The sequence below is a fragment of the Lynx rufus genome, unplaced genomic scaffold (assembly GCF_022079265.1).
Source record: "Lynx rufus isolate CCGP_SWC_20201006 ecotype Redwood Valley unplaced genomic scaffold, mLynRuf1.p SCAF_1, whole genome shotgun sequence".
Taxonomy (NCBI): domain Eukaryota; kingdom Metazoa; phylum Chordata; class Mammalia; order Carnivora; family Felidae; genus Lynx; species Lynx rufus.
The window spans coordinates 125091057-125108074 of NW_025814823.1; the positions used below are offsets into that span (position 1 = coordinate 125091057).

Sequence of the window (17018 nt, forward strand, 5' to 3'; positions counted from 1 at the left end):
CCCTTTTCATTCCCCCACTCCTATTCCATGGTCTCAGGCTCTGCTTTTGGGGGGATCTCAGTTAAGACAGGTACAGATTAAACCTGACCAAAGGTGACTGTTTCTTCTCATCCTCAGCCACATCAGGCATTGTCCACCTTTTTAAATGTTGTCAGTCTTATAGGAAATAAATAAATCTCACTGTTTTAATTTGCAAGTCTGAATAATAGTAAGTTACATATTTAAAAAAAAACAAACTTTAAAACATCAGCAAGTAAACCATGATCAAGAGTCTGTCATTTCTTCCAACATTAAAACCCTAAGGAAAAATACTTTGTTGCCTTTTTCCCCCAGATGAAGGTAGTACTTTCTGATTTTCACACAGTAACTGACACGACAAAGATAATAACAAGGATACAACATGACCAGAAGTCTTTTCTTACTGTCTTACAGACCTTGACATATTAAGATAGGACTAGCAAATGATGGCTACATAATTTGAACTGGGTCCTTTGTCCACATGTGTCACACTCTGATAAAATGCTATTTGCGGGGCGCCTGGGTGGCGCAGTCGGTTAAGCGTCCGACTTCAGCCAGGTCACGATCTCGCGGTCCGTGAGTTCGAGCCCCGCGTCGGGCTCTGGGCTGATGGCTCAGAGCCTGGAGCCTGTTTCCGATTCTGTGTCTCCCTCTCTCTCTGCCCCTCGCCCGTTCATGCTCTGTCTCTCTCTGTCCCAAAAATAAATAAACGTTGAAAAAAAAATTTTTTTTAAATGCTATTTGCTAATAATTCCTATGGTGTAAACACACCTATCCATCCATAAAATGTTAGAGCTGAAATAGACATTAAATTCCATCTTGTTCAGTGTCCTTACTTTGAAAATGGGGACACTAAAACCCAGGGAAAGGAAGTGACTGAATGACTCACCCAATATGACACAGATGGAGAGAGCAATAATCTGGGACTCCTGACGCTGGGTTCGGTGTTTTTCTTAATAAATTATGTTCTCCTTTCAGAAACTAATAATTTGGCTTCTCCAAAATGTCCTCAGCCCTTGTGTCTGGTAAGAGCCCATTTACTCTTGAAATATAATAAGGTAAATAATGCTATTCATAATTTCACCATAGAGACATTACAAAGGACTACAGGTTTCCCCTCTAAAAGTAGAGCTTTCCTATGAAAACTTTGTAAGCCAAAATATGCCATTTAGCAAAGAAGCACTTAAAATTAATTTATATGGGTGGGAATGCAAGCTGGTGCAGCGTCTCTGGAAAACAGTATGGAGTTTCCTCAAAAAAACTAAAAATAGGGGCGCCTGGGTGGCTCAGTCGGTTGAGCGCCAACTTCGGCTCAGGTCACGATCTCGCGGTCCGTGAGTTCGAGCCCCGCATCGGGCCCCTGTACTGACAGCTCAGAGCCTGGAGCCTGTTTCAGATTCTGTGTCTCCCTCTCTCTGACCCTCCCCCGTTCATGCTCTGTCTCTCTCTGTCTCAAAAATAACTAAATGTTAAAAAAATAATTAAAACAAACAAACAAAAACTAAAAATAGAACTACCCTACGACCCAGCAATTGCACTACTAGGCATTTATCCAAGGGATACAGGTGTGCTGTTTTGAAGGGACACATGCACCCCAATGTTTATAGCAGCACTATCAACAATAGCCAAAGTATGGAAAAAGCCCAAATGTCCATTAATGGATGAATGGATAAAGAAGATGTGGTATGTGTATGTATATATATATATATATATATATATATCACACACACACACACACACACACACACACACAAACGGAGTATTACTTGGCAATCCAAAAGAATGAAATCTTACCATTTGCAACTATGTGGATGGACCTGGAGGGTATTATGCTAAATGAAATTAGTCAGTCAGAGAAAGGCAAATATCATATGACTTCACTCATAAGAGAACTTTAAGAGACAAAACAGATGAACATGAGGGAAGGGAAACAAAAATAATATAAAAACAGGGAAGGAGACAAAACAGAAGAGACTCATAAATATGGAGAACAAACTGATGGTTACTGGAGGGGTTGTGGGAGTAGGGATGGGCTAAATGGGTAAGGGGCATTAAGGAATCTACTCCTGAAATCATTGTTGCACTATATGTTAAGTAATTTGGATGTAAATTACTAAAAAATTTTTAAATAAAAAAATTATTAAAAAATACAGGAAACAACAATGTTGGCAAGAATATGAAGAAAATGAAAAAAATTTATTTATATAGAAAAGTTTTTGAGCATTCCCAGACCCCCTGCAAAACAAAACAAAACAAAACAAAACAAAAGTCTCAGCCTTTTCTGATACCATAGGACATATCTTGCTAATGGATGCCAAAATAAATCGAGATAAAGCACAGATGCTCACAGACAGAGTTCAAAGCTATGGCAGCTTGATGCTGAGTGTGGTTCCTGAGTTCATATTTCTTTTGGTTAGCAAAAACAGGAACCAATGCAGGTCTTTCATAAAAGCAAAGAGGAAAACTTTCAAAAAGCTGGGGATACCAATGTTTTTAAAGAGAAATATCTAGGGAGGTTATAGCTTTTTAATGGTGACCTCATGAAAGAGCTTTCTAATGGCTCCACAATTACAACTGCAAATCCTAGAATATTCAGATCCTGGCATACATCACTATTCAAAGGTGACATACAATATGAGGTCAAGACAAGAATCTAAAATTAAAACCAAAATAAGACAAAACTGACAGTTGCTAGTGAAAAATCAGTATCAATGAATAAAGGCATTAGAGACTTTAAATTTATTAGAAGGCTACAGCTACTAGCAGTGTGAAGAGAGCCTGGAGATCTACATCTCACAAGACTACATTCCTGAATTAATTTTGTCTCTTTGGTTATGTTACAGATTTACCTTAAGTTTTCATATGTATAGTTTGCATTTTTTATGATAAAAATTTATTTAAAATAATGAAAGTTTTAAAAAGTCCACAGAGGTGATTTATGTATTTAGGACAATTGAGTTTTAAATGCATACTTTTAATTCCTATTATGGCTAATTAACCCTTAAAATCTGCTGAGTTGGGTTTACCCATATATTATTTCAGTACAGGGAACTGCTAATATTTGTGGAGCACCTGCTAAGCTCTATGCACTTTACATAATTTCAACTTTATTTATCGCTAGTCCCTGTCCTAGTTTGAGTTGCCCTAAAACCAGACCTTTAGACAGGATTCTAACGCAAATAGTTGTTTGAGAGGGGAAGGCAGGGGAGTAGAGACCTGGGACAGGAAAGGCAGCTAATAAAGTTTGTATTTCCAAGCTAGCTACCACTATGGGTAACTGGAGATCAGTCCTGCTGGGGAAAAAATCTGGAAATTATTGCCAACCACACTCCTGAATGATCCCACCCTAAGGGTAAGACATTCTGGTATGTTGGTCAGTGTTTAACAAACAGCTCTGGTAGACGATGGGAGAGTTCTTTTTTTTTTTTTTTTAAGTTTAAGAAAGAGAGCATGGTGGGGGTGGGGGGCAGGGAGAGAGGGAGAGTGAGAATTTCAAGCTGTCAGTACAGAACCCATGTGGGATCACGACCTGAGCCAAGATCAAGAGTCAGACGCCCAACCTACTGGACCACCCATGCCCCCCAAGTTCTGATTTGTAGCATTTGGGATGTGCACTATAGGTTCTTACAAATGTGTGCAAAGCATCTGTAGTACACCACTGTAACCCTTGTCATTGGTTAAAGACTGCTCTGAATCAGGGAGCAGGGTCCACTTCCAGCAGGCTATATAGTCAGCAAAGTGAGCGTTAGAGGCCAGAGAGATGTACTTGGTGGCATGGAAATGTGGTAACGGTAGGAAGAGAAGGGGAGGCTCCAACAGAAAATCCCCATGTTAATGATGACTAAAGTATGTACAACTTGTCAAAGGTCATGTCACTAATAATGGAAGAACTGAGATTCCAACACCAACTTAGCTGATACCGAAGCCCTCTTGTATCTGTGTATTGCCGCTTCTCCTAAAGCAAGTGGTATCTACAATGCATTAGTGAACAAAGAAAATTATATTGTATTATTTATGGTAGATTAAATTACCATAGCAACTAAATCTAAATAAGTAATGGCATAAAACGATAAATTGTTATCCCTGGGAATGAATTCAGGTTTTCTAGACGGGCTGTCCTCTACCTAGTCACTTAAAGACCCTTTTTATTCTGTGACTGTGACATCCCATGGGGGTATTGTAGTTATCAGTACCCAGCCAGGGCCATTTCTTTAAAGCCATGGTTCCCATTCTATTGGAGAAACAACTCACATGGCCATATGTAACTGCAGGGATGGCTGGGAAAGAGTCCCTCACTGGGCAGCTGTTTCCCAGCTACAGCTATACAGGGTGATGCGAGGAACAGTTATTTGTCGCTGGAGCTCAGGCCTCAGGATAGAGTAAATGGTGAGACCAAAATAATTAATGGTGGAAAGTATGAAGGAGGAGATAGATTGAGAGTTCCAGGAGGGTAGAAAGCATGTCTACTTTGATCCTATGATATTCTTGGGCCTTGCATGGTATCTAACACATAGGAGTTAATGCACTTAGGGGTGCCTAAGTAGCTCAGTCAGTTAAGCGTTGATCTTGGTTTCACCTCAGGTCATGATCTTGCAGTTTAGTGAACTGAGCCACGCCGTGGGCTCTGCACTGACAGTGTGGAGCCTGCTTGGGATTCTCTCTCTCCTTGTTTCTCTGCCCTCCCCCACTCACGATGTCTCTGTGTCTCTCAAAAATAAATAAAACACTAAAACTACAAATCTTTTTTTTTAAAAAGGAGTTAATGCATTTAACATTTGTTGAATGAATGAAAGAAGGAATTTGGATTCTATGCTCTATGTAATGTGGAACCATTAAAGAGTTTGAGGAGAAGGGACAGAATCAGAACTGTAGTTTATTAAGATAACTGACAATAACACCTGAAATTTATTTGAAAGGTTAACTACTGGAAGTAGAAAATAATTTACTTAGTTATATGTTACTAATTTCCATCTGTTGTGACTTTTTCTTTACAGAACATATAAATGTGGATTTATTTTATTTTTTTATTTTTTAAAATTTACATCCAAATTAGTTAGCATATAGTGAAACAATGATTTCGGGAGTAGATTCCTTAATGTCCCTTACCCATTTAGCCCATCCCCCTCCCACAACCCCTCCAGTAACCCTCAGTTTGTTCTCCATATTTATGAGTCTCTTCTGTTTTCTCCCCCTCCCTGTTTTTATATCATTTTTGTTTCCCTTCCCTTATGTTCCTCTGTTTTGTCTCTTAAAGTCCTCATATGAGTGAAGTCATATGATATTTGTCTTTCTCTGACCAACTAATATCACTTAGCATAATTTTTTTTATTATACACCAATCTGGCCTCACCAGGGATTTAATAATCCATAAAACTCATAAGTGTTAGGTACAATGGCACTGGGACTGTTCAGTGCAATGCACTAGCCGCTAGCTACACGGGCTTTTTGAGCACTTGAATTATAGCTAGTCCAAAATGATGTTTAAGATGCTCTGAAGTATAAAATACACATCAGATTTGAAAAATCTAGTACAAAAACAAATGGTAAAAGTTATCATTAGTAATATTCTATGTATTGGTTAAATATTGAAAGAGTAACACCTTATATATATTATGTAAAATAACACATTATTGTAATTAATTTCACTTGTTTCTTTTAATTTTTTTTTAATGTGGCTACTAGAAAATTTTAAATTACATATATGACTTGGCATTTGTGGCTTGCGTTATATTTTATTAGACCGCACTGCTCTAGTAGATATCAATTTTGTATACCTATTTAGCAGTTTTCGTCCCAAAATAAGGCAAATCAATTGCAAAGTGAAGGTGCAAATGTTGCAAAAGATGCAGAAGTTAACTAACCCATCGGAAGTGGCAGTGAACTTCTTAGCTCACATGTAAAGCCTTACCAGTGTAGGATTCAGCAGAGTTGAACCAGCAGACCACAAAGGAAGAGAAAAGGAACAGGGACAACAATTCAAAGAAAGCAACTGAATATTACAGGAGGACCTTGAGAAAATGTATGAAGTCTTCAAATATTTTTTGCAAAACTAATAGTCATAAATAAACCACAAAGGTCAAATGAAAAAAGAATATCTCATCATACATCAAAAACAATAACCAATAAAGCTCATTCAAAGAATTCAAAGAATCAGTGGTGTTGCAAATGTAGTATAATTTTCCTAACTGTGAGATAGATTAGTTTCATAAGTTGTAGTTTTATTTTTAAATAGGAAAACCCAAATTATCTGTTTTTCATTATTTACTACAAAATTTAGGGTCTGATTTTAAGTACATGCAAATTTATGTAAAATATTTAGATGGCTGGTTAATAAAAAGGAATCATAAAAATGTATATGTTTATCTTTATAAGATACATATATCTTAATATCTTACTGTTTAAAGTTTATTTATTTATTTTGAGAGAGAGAGAGCTGGGGAGAGGCAGAGAGAGAGGGAGAAAGAGAATCCCAAGCAGGCTCCACCCTGCCGGCAGAGAGCTCAATGCCGAACTTGAACTCACAAACCCTAAGATCATGACCTGAAGAGTCAAATGCTTAACTAAGCCACCCAGGCACCCCTTAAATATCTTATTTTAGCTTAAACATAAATAACAGTATTTTGTTTTGTATGATTTGGGATTTCTTAACCAGTACGTGGCTGTGGGGCCCTGGTTTGTTGAGTATGGGTTCACTATTTAGAGTTCCATGTATCTATGTCACTTATCTCACTGCCTACAATTTTCACTTTTACTTTTTTAAAGCCAAGTGAGAACTGATAGATACCTGCTTTTCCAATCTTTTACCGTTAACACATCCACTACTAATTTCATAAAGACTTTTTTCAGGGTCTTACCTTCTTGCATTTTCCAAAGCATTTAACTTAGTTTTCATTGGAACAACGTTCCTTTTGCATTTGCATACCCATGTTTTATTAACAATCAATTTGACAGTATTTAAATTTCATAAGGACACTTATAACAGTATAATCAGGTTTGGGAACAAGTATGACAGATTTTCTTCGGGCCCACAACTCACCTGGAAGGAGAAGCATACAGGTACCATGAGCATTCGTTGTGCTCTGGCATCCCTTTGAAAATGTCCTTTTAGGGGGCCAGTTATCCCATAAATGACAAGATTTCCTCACTTGGAACATCTGGAAACAACTGGGAAGTATGGTATCTGGAAAGAACATGGAGAAACCAAATTCTAGCCCAGCTCTCCTGAAAGTACTCTGTACTAAATATATAAATATATATAAACCTCATAGAACACAAGCTTTTCGTTCTATGCTGCACATTATATTCTTGCTCTTTATGTCTACATAAAAATAGATCTTACAAAAAAAGTATGGAAACACACACACAGATCTGAAAATTCTCTCAGAGTCAGCCTGAAAAATAACTAATAAAAATATTTGCAGATGGGAATTTTTTATTTAATTTTGTAAATAAGAAAAATAACAAACAATATCTCCAGAGAAGAGGAAAACTCCCTGCATATGCATAGTAGATGCTAGGTGCTCAATAAATATGTGATGAATGACATGCAGGCTGAAATATTTCTGCCAGTGCATACTAAATCAGCTCATTCTGATGTCAGTGATATTTATGCACAATCAAGAAACACACCAATATTAAGCTAGATTCTCCAAATGAATGTGTGTAGCAACCAAAGTGTGATAAAGGTTACCAAAGTTGTCATGGGATGAGTGAAATCACTGCAATACTTCTATCTGGGAAAGCATAGAACTAAAGGACTTGGAAATAGTACCTGAAGTTTTCAATGTACAAGCAACCTTCGAAGAGACACAAGACTCCTTTATGTCATTAAAGTAATCAGATTAAGGCACTTCAACATCAGGATCCAACAGTACCAAAACCAGAGCTAGAGTCCTACCATGTTTAAGATTGAGAAACTACAGTAGCAATCCCATGGGTTAAATTGTCCTTAAAGGAGACTTTGTATTAACATATTGCAGACAAAGAACATCCTTTGCAGTCAAGCATGTCCTTTGCTTATTTCTCTCTCCTCCCCTCTCTAAAAAAAAAAAAAAAAAAAAAAAATCCATTTGTCAGTGCATAATGACAACCCAAATATTTACATAAAAGATCAAGGGCAAAATTCCTCAAAGCACCAAAAACTAGGCAAAAGACCAGTACTTGGGTTTCTCGGTGGTGGTGTGTGGTGAATGGACGAGGTCAGAGAAGTGGGGCTAGTTGACAGTGTTGCATTTGCTACAAATAAAGAGTTTTACCGGAATCCTCTTCTACTTTGCTACTATGGCCTAACTTTAAAATTGGAACGATTTTGAAAGGCTAATTACAGGTAACTCTGTGTGTGTGTGTGTGTGTGTGTGTGTGTACACAATTTTAAGGTTTTTCTGTCTAAATAGGAAAGAGGATAGTTTATCCTTTCAATTTGGGATTTGGTGGGTGTGGCAATCTGGGAAGATCTGGGAAACAACTGGTGTTTAGTTTGGATGATACACCTGGCTACCATTAAAAGAGCATATAATTATAGCCTAAATGTAGACTTTAAATTTTAACAGATTTATCTAAACTTTCAAAATTTGTACCGTTGAATGTAACTATCTAAAACCATCCTATGGCAGATGTTGCAGTAGTATTCAAAACTGGGCTAATTTACACTGCCATTTTAAAAATCCCTCCAATATCACCACACTCCTAAGTTAACGTTTATACTCGGGAATGGGGCTTTCATTTTTTCTAGTTTGGAGAAGTCAAATGAATTGTTTTGTAGACAGTTCAGACTTCTAATTCTATGAAGACTGACAAGACAGCGCTCTACTTTGTGTTAGTGAGGAACCCTCTCCCTCCCATCCCCCCACGCTATGTTTTAATTAACGTTTCACAAAAGAAATATAGAGGTGCAGGTCCCGGGTTGTGGGACGTTTCCCCTCACAAACATGCTCGAGGAAAAGAAGGGAGGGGAGAAATAAACGTCACACAGAAGATCTACTCGCCAGAAGAAAGGTCGAAAATCATTAACATGTAAATGGTACTTTTTCCATTCCAAGTCACCTTATCGCCGAGACTGCCCCAGGGACTGGAAGGGTTCGGAACGCCAAGTTAGGCAACTTGGGGACTGCAGGGGTCGGGGCGGAGGGAACCCAGACCGTGGCCAGACCCTCCTTGGAAGGACGTGCTGCTAGAGGCATCGGATTTAGAGGCGAGGCGGGGCGGGGCGGGGCGGGGCAGGGCCGGGGGGGGGGGGGCGGGGGGGAGAAGGAGGGACTGGCCGAGGATGATATTATCGAGCACTTTCCTGCACAGCCTAGCTTCCTTCCCCAAACTCGCTCTATGTGGTCCCGTAAACCGCTGCCCTTCCCCAAAACAGCGGAAGAAAAAATAAAGATGTATAAGGGGACACCCGCCCTCCGTGTCTCTCTCTAGGTGAGAGGGGTATCCCAAATCGGTGATGTCAGGTCGTGAACAAGATATTCCAGGAAACGCTGAAGTTTTATTTGTAGTTCGTGTTGCGGGGGGTGGGGGAGGAGGACAAAGGAAGAGAAAAACGTTAAAAAAAAAAAAAAAACTTATTCTTTTTGGTCCGCGGCTGCACGTCTGCTGAAAATTGAGTTTCTTTCGCTTTCCATCAAGCCGAGAACCCTGGCCGCCACCTGCGCGTCCCGCGCGGGGTGGGGGAGGGGGTTGGTCCTCGCCCGGGTTCCCCGACGACCACTGCAAAGGGCAGCGAGAATGACAAACCGCAAACTGTCTCGCCGGCATTCCCTTCAACGCACCACACACCTAAGTTCGAATTGAAACTCCCGTTGGCCGACCTCCCACCGAGCCAGGCCGAGATTGCGACGGAGAGGAAGCTGCGCGCTGCCGCCACGGAGGCTCCTCCTCTCGCCGGTACAGCCTGGGACTACCTGGCGGCTCGGGCAGGGGCGGGGGTTGGGTGCAGCACGCAAAGCTCAGGGCACCGTCGAGACTGCAACGTTCCAGCCCACTTCGCAGGCCAGCGCGGGACGCCGGGCGCACAGCCTATTCCTTCCACCTGCTCCATGCCGTACCCTCCCCCTTCCCTGGCCGTGCCCGGTGAGCCTGCCAGACCGTCCAGGCCAAGCACCCGGCGGGCCGTGCTCACGCAGTTGGCGCAGGCGGCCCTACGCTAGCGGCGCAGCGCCCGCCGGTCCGCCCGCCCCCTGCACTCTCCCCGCCCCCTCCCTCCCTCGCAGGGGCCGAGCGAATGTAGCCCGCGAGAGAAAATGGCGGCGGCGGCGGGGAATCGCGCCTCGTCGTCGGGATTCCCGGGCGCCCGGGCGGCGAGCCCCGAAGCGGGTGGCGGTGGAGGTGCTCTCAAGGCTAGCAGCGCGCCCGCAGCAGCCGCGGGGCTACTTCGGGAGGCGGGCAGCGGGGGCCGCGAGCGGGCTGACTGGCGGCGGCGGCAGCTGCGCAAAGTGCGGAGTGTGGAGCTGGACCAGCTGCCGGAGCCGCCGCTCTTCCTCGCCGCCTCTCCGCCGTCCTCCTCCACTTCCCCGTCGCCGGAGCCCTCGGACACAGCGGCGGGCGGGAGCGGTTTCCAGCCTGTGGCCGTGCCGCAACCCCACGGAGCCGCGAGCCGTGGCGGCGCCCACCCTCCGGAGCCCGCGGCCGCACCGGACAGCGGCGCTCCGAGCCCCGCGGGGGCCGAGTCCGGGGAGAAGCGGACGACCGCCGCCGAGCCGCCTCCTGCAGCGGCCCCAGCCGGGTGAGCTGCGCGGCCGGGGATGCGGCGGGGACTTGGGGGGCGGGCGAGGGCAATGAATGAACCCCGGACACCGCGCACTGCGTCCCGGCGCTCAGCGCAGCTAAGCTGCGCGCCGCTCGCCGGGATCTGAGCCTTCGGGCACCCCCTTTGACCCCTCCGGCGTCGGGCGGCGCCCCGGACCTGGCCTGCGGGACGAAACGGGGGCCCGGGGCGGGGACGTGCCGGAGAGTTTGTTATTGTTTGTAGACATGTGACAAGCGTGCGAGCCGCGCTGCAGGGACCCGTTGAGATAAGGTGTGGGGCCCCGGGCTGGCTTTGTGGGGCTCCGGAATCGGGACTCTTGGAGGACCCCCGGCGTGGGACCCTGGCGTTGCCCTCGGGGCTGGGCTGGGGGGCGGGCAGGAGCCTGTTGGCGGCGCCCCCAGACGAGAGTCCCGGGATCTCTGGGGTGAGGCCAGAGCCTGCAAACAAGCGGTGGTCAAAAAAAGGGGCGGGGTGGGTGGGAAGCCCAGCCCGAGGCCGGGTGGGGGGCCCGGGACGGAGGAGAACGCGGTGAGGTCCTCCCGGCCTTGACAGGCAGAGACCCTTAGCAGGTACCCGGGGCCCGGCCCGGACGGAGGCAGAACGACCACAGGGGCTCCTGGTGGAAGGCGCTGTAACGCCTGTCAAAGCGTTGTGGGCGGGCAGACTGCACACTCGGGGACTTGTAATATTTTTGGAGTTGGTTTTTCTCATTGCGTCCCTCAAGGGGCTCCACATGTTCTTGGGAATGCGGACAGCGCCACTGAGACTTGAGTGACTTCTGTTTGGAGTTTGAAATTGGCCTTTGAAGTTTGCATTTGGCGGAGTGGTGTAAGAGCCAGGACCGGATGTGTCAGCCATTCAGTTTCAAAGCAGTGGTGATTGCTCCCCGCAGCCTCTCTGGCGTGGCTGGGGACCGCGGCTCGGGTGCGGTGCTTCCTGCTCGGTGCAGCTGCGCGGGCCGCCCGCCTGACTGAGGGATTCCAGGGGTCACAGTGCGGTGGGCTTCGGCTCACATAGTCCTGTAGTGCCAATGCATTACGGTATGTGTAAGGTAACAGACTAGACGTTCTTGGCCTGACCCTTTCTTTGGCTACTGGAAATCTTTATGTTAAAGGAAATTATTTTAAGTGTGACAGCCGTAATCCATGTTTTTAGAAAATCTGACTAGTGTTTGCACAGCACAGTCTTGATGAGTATTTTGAGTTGCTGGAAATGTTTTTGTGATAGTTACCCATTGCCCTGTAGTTTCCTGACCTTTATTCTGAGTATGTTAAAGACTGTTTTAGATTTTTTTCCTTGTGAGACGAATCTGACAGTAGGAATCCTTGGTTTCGGTTATCTAAAGTTCTTTGGCACTTTTTTGAGCTTGATTATTTATTTAAAGCCACAGTTCATTTATTACCAGGAAGTCGCGCCCCCCCCCCCCCAAATTACCCTAAAAATTATGGTCAACACTGTGCCATGGGAATCTTGAAAGGAGATGGCTGTGATAGTTTTCTGCGTGCACTTGTAAATATAACTTAGTTTTACGAGAATTAAGTTCCTCTACACTTTCCTGCTTCCGTGCAGATTGGAGTAAAAACTCAGTAGGATAATTCTTTGAAGGCAGTTGATACTACAAATGAGCTCCAGATAAAAATATTAAACCTTAAATTTGAGAAGTTAATTTTATCTGTTCTGACGAAAGCAACTTTTGAATACAGTAAATAATTTAGTACCAGCATTCTAGTCATTAAAGAGCTATGAATATAGAAGAGCAACCACTGTAAAAAATAATGTGTAGAAGTTGTTTAGTGTTGTCTCCACACAAAATAAGAGGACTAAGATGGAGGCAGGTAGAATTCAGAAACGGTAATTTATGCTTAATTTTTGCATTTCATAACGTAGGTATTTTCCCCCTCTTTGTTTAAGGAGTGGATTATAATTGTGCAATGTGTGAAATAATGGGCTAATCAGCATAATCACTTTTTAAAAATGAATTTCACTAGCCAGAATGCTGTTTGTTCACCCTAAGTCATCCCTGCAAATTTCATTTACACCAAAATGTTGATTCCCTAAACTTTTGAAATATAGTGATTTTTCCTTTCAATTTCCTTCTCAGTGGGATTGAAATTCATTTGCATTTGTTGGTATAAATACTTTGAGTATAAAGAGTTCATTGAAGTCTACATTTTACTTTTTTGACAGTTTCATTTGTACTTTCTGGAGGAAAATTTAGCCTTGAGATTTTGAAATATTTTTATGTTTTAGTAGTAGTAAGGGTCTGGAGACCCCTTCTGTCTAAAGACCTATTGTATGTTTTAAAGAGAATCCTATGATTTTTAATTTCAGAATTTCCTTCAGGTTTTTGACCTTTGGATGTAGAAACTGGAAATGTAGAAAATACATTTGTGCAGTATAAATTATGTAAGTTATACTCATATTAAAAATAGAAAAGTTTACGTTTGACCCTCTCCTTTAGGGTAATAATTGAAACCATGAAAGTTTTGTGCCTGAAAGTGGCACGCAAAGGTTTGGGATTTTAACTAACATTACAGAATTAGGAACTTTTTCTTCCTATTTATTATCTTTGAAGAAAAATTGCAGTGTTATCCTCCATTGAACAGGCTGTTGTGAGTTTGGTAGTTATAATTACTCTATCCTATTTTTGTAGCTGAAAAAACCCTAACTATCAATTTGCTGGCCCCATGAAAGAACAAGATATGCTGTACTTGTTAATGTTAGTTTTTGTTAAAACTAAAGCTATTTCATAGGCTGCTTTTATATCCTCATATAGCCCTCAGCTTTCACTTCCTTTTAGAAGCTACTGGGTTAAAAATATAATTTAGTGATTTTTTTTACTAGAGGAGATACAGGAACATTATTACCTAAAAATAAGTTTTAAAAAATTAAGTTGACGATTTTACAAAACAGTAGAGGGAGTTACATAAGCTAACATATGTGAATTTGTAAGTTTTGTAGTTATGAATTATCTCCAAACTCTCTATTAAATCAAGTAAGAAAATTAATGCATTCTTCAAAGATTATCCTTATTAAATATAATTCTGAAAGAAAAATATCAGTTATAGTTGTTGCCAACTTTTGTTTTCTTTTCATATCTGATTTTGGCAGGGGTAACTGGTTAACCAACATTCCTTAATGTATGATTTCCAATACTCTTTAATAACTCCATTTTGTTAGATACAAAAACCAGGAAGTAGCCCTGTTCATTGGTACTGTTTCACCTCCTCATAGTGCCTCAAGTCTATGTTGCTTGTCTTAGAAAAATGGTCATTGACTTACTGACTTGAAGATTTCAAAATATAGAAAGAAAGGAGTGTTCTTTGTTTTCATCGAGTGCAAAATAACCAGCTACAGCTTGCCTAGGCTGTCTGCTCATCAGTCCTTGACACTGGCTGTGAACATTCCAGAAGAAGAAATAATGGGGTGGCAAGGCAGTTAATGGTGAATGGATTCCCCTGAGGGAAAATATGAGGCATTCAGAAGTGCTCTGAGTTAGAAAGCACGATTTTGCATTTGTAACCCATTTTCTTGGGTTGAGGGGTCTTTCTCTATAAAGGCAGTAGAAAAACGTGGTATGGAAAAGTAATAGTCTCCAGAGGCTGCTTACGAACTATAGTATATTGCGCCTCTAACCTTGGTAATGTTTTGATTATATCAGATACCAAGTATAGTCCTTAGACTTGGTGGTTTTCCTCAATCCTGGCCTCTTTTTATATCCTAAGCCAAAAGTTAGAGCTACTTAAAAATGTGAATGGGTAGAAGATAAATGTAAGCAAATGTTCAGTATTAGGAATAGATCCACATTGTCTCTAACAAATAATTGAAGAACATTTTTAACATGAAAGAAGTAATCAGGAACAGAATTAAAGTAAATGGTTTGTTGCAAAACAGTGAGATTAGCCAGGTGATATGTAAGAGGATTTTAGCTATGGCTAAAACATGTTCATTGAGCATACAGATATGTTTGGATTCATTTTATGTAGTCACCTTTCTTCCCTTCTGTGGGTCAGACAAGTTACAGCCCTCCAAGGCTTTGTAATTTCTGTTTTCAAGAGGTGGAAACTTATAGGTGATGCTAAAGCCCTTTGATCCCATAACTAGAAGACAGAGCTCCGTCAGTCTGACTCCACAGTTCATTTCTTTCCACCATCTATGCTGCTTTTATTTTTTCAAATTAATAATTAAATTAATTGATAATTTTTAAGGAGGAAGTTACTCTGCAGGAGTCATAGTAAACATAATAGGTCTCCACTGAGTGCCATTGCCAATGTATTTGTCTCTTTATATGTATATACTGCATAGTTTTCTGTAACCTGGCCTTGTATATGTAATATAAGTAGACTGTACTAGATCACCTTATTGTGTTAGGCACGAAAAATAATTGATTCATGTTGAGTTTTTCTTAGATTTCTTGATTTATGCTGTATTAAATCGGAAGTGGAGGGAAGTGAAGCTGAAATTAAAATCACTCATTTATCTAAATCATCATACATGGGGAGAAACTTCCTGTCTAGCTGGACCTTGCTCCTTTGTTGTTGTTCTTTTTTTATTTCATTCATCCAACATTTAAGAATCTCTACAAGATGATAGTCTTTGTATTAGAGAAAAAGATCATTAATGCATGGTCTCTGTTTCTCTTGGTGGGTTCTAGTATGCATGTGTTAGCAGTACCATGTTAAGTGCTTTAAGAGAGATGTGAATTCAGAGAGACACCCAGATTAAAAATTAGTGTTCTGTATCTCATCCACAGCATTCCACACTGTATTCATGCAGTGAATATGATGGTACCTCCCTAACTTTCTCAGGAATTAGTTGGCCTTCCAGATTAGTAGTTAAGGGTGGTAGCTTTGTTTTACTTTCTGCAGGGCATTTGGTCTTTTTCCCCTTTCTTAGGACAGGTATATGCTGTAGTTTTTCCATTTCTACAGTAATGGAAAAAGGAAATCTAGATACAGATGAGTTTCAAACTGTTTCTGGCTATACTCTTAAGAGGAATATATACAGAACTACAAGTTCAGATGTGATTTTTTTTTTCTTGAAAGAGAAGATGGAGGTATGGGGAACAAGAAACTCAATATATGCCAATGGTGCTTTTAAAGTTTAGTCTTAATTATTAGTAACAGCAACTCTGCTAGTTAAGAAAACAATATTGGGAAATGTAAATTATGCTCTATGGCATAAGATAATCAAGAAAATATCCTTGTCTTTATATACTCTATGGCATATCACAGTTGGTTTAGGTATGTTTGGTATGGAAGGGAGTTTTATTAGTGACGGAGTCCTTTGGAATACCAGTCTGGTTAGTTTAGTTTAATAGATTGACATGTCATAGAGTGCCAAGAACTGTTAAGTTCTTAATAACCACCAAGCATATATTTCTGAGAGTACAGTCTGTCACCTGGAAATCATTAATGAGGCCATCAGACCTCTTGAAGAATGGAGGAAGTCCCTGGAGCTTCCACAGTGCTGTAGTTAGTGCATTAACTAAGTTTATCACATGAAATATATTGAGTGTATGTGGAGTAAGGAGAGAGTAGACACTGGGTGGAGACTTTACTCTTGACAAATGGACGTGATCATTACTTTTTTGTTGTTGCCTAAATAAGTCATTTAACTGATATATTATCAAATAACCTTCAAACTGGTCTAACAGCATTCTGAATAGTAAATATCAGTTGTTAACAAATGCGGAACTCTGTCTTATTATTTATACCATTGCCCAGTACCTAGACTAGTGTCTGCTACCCATGAATGTTAGGTGCCCATAAATGTTAGGATGGATTAATTTTCTCAAAGTGGTTATTTTTAAATTAGTGTATCTGAAGATTACAATAATTTACTTTGATGTGATTTTAATCATGGTCTAGCTTAAGGCAAGTTTTGAAGTCAAGAACTGTCTCTTAGGCTTGATATTTAGTAGCAATAGTTGGTGTTTAGCAATCACTGACCATATTGATTGATTTCATATTATGTATAACAAAATAATTAGTTTAACAGCTCAGTGTAGTTGCAAAGTAATTAGAGCCATGCTCAAAGTATCAAATAGTGAGAAAATGAGTTTCTGATATTTCAAGTGGCTAGTTATTTGGACTGATGGGTAATCCTCCTGATTATCTTCTTCACCCTGACAGTTCTTGCTTGGTGGCCCATCATCACTCTGTTGAACATTAATATTAGAAGATCTTCAGGTTGATCCTAGGGCTTCTCTCATTTTGTCTTCTCCATCCCTACCCTCATTAATGCCTTGAGATCAATT

The 17018-nt window shown here is 41.4% G+C and overlaps 1 protein-coding gene across 2 annotated transcripts in view; it reads left to right on the forward strand.

Annotated features, from left to right (window-relative positions):
• Positions 1 to 9346: 9346 nt before the first annotated feature.
• The window catches only part of MAP3K1 (mitogen-activated protein kinase kinase kinase 1), a 77765-nt gene continuing 70093 nt past the window's right edge, over positions 9347 to 17018 (forward strand). Inside the window, exon 1 of one of the 2 annotated variants that reach the window (XM_047086758.1) lies at positions 9347 to 9897. Coding sequence is in view for 1 of the 2 variants with exons in the window: in XM_047086740.1 (XP_046942696.1) it covers positions 10254 to 10735 (482 nt within the window). In the remaining variant the exon portion in view is untranslated. Of the gene's footprint in view, positions 9898 to 10217; positions 10736 to 17018 lie in introns of those variants that run through there. The other variant, XM_047086740.1, reaches the window with a different exon arrangement.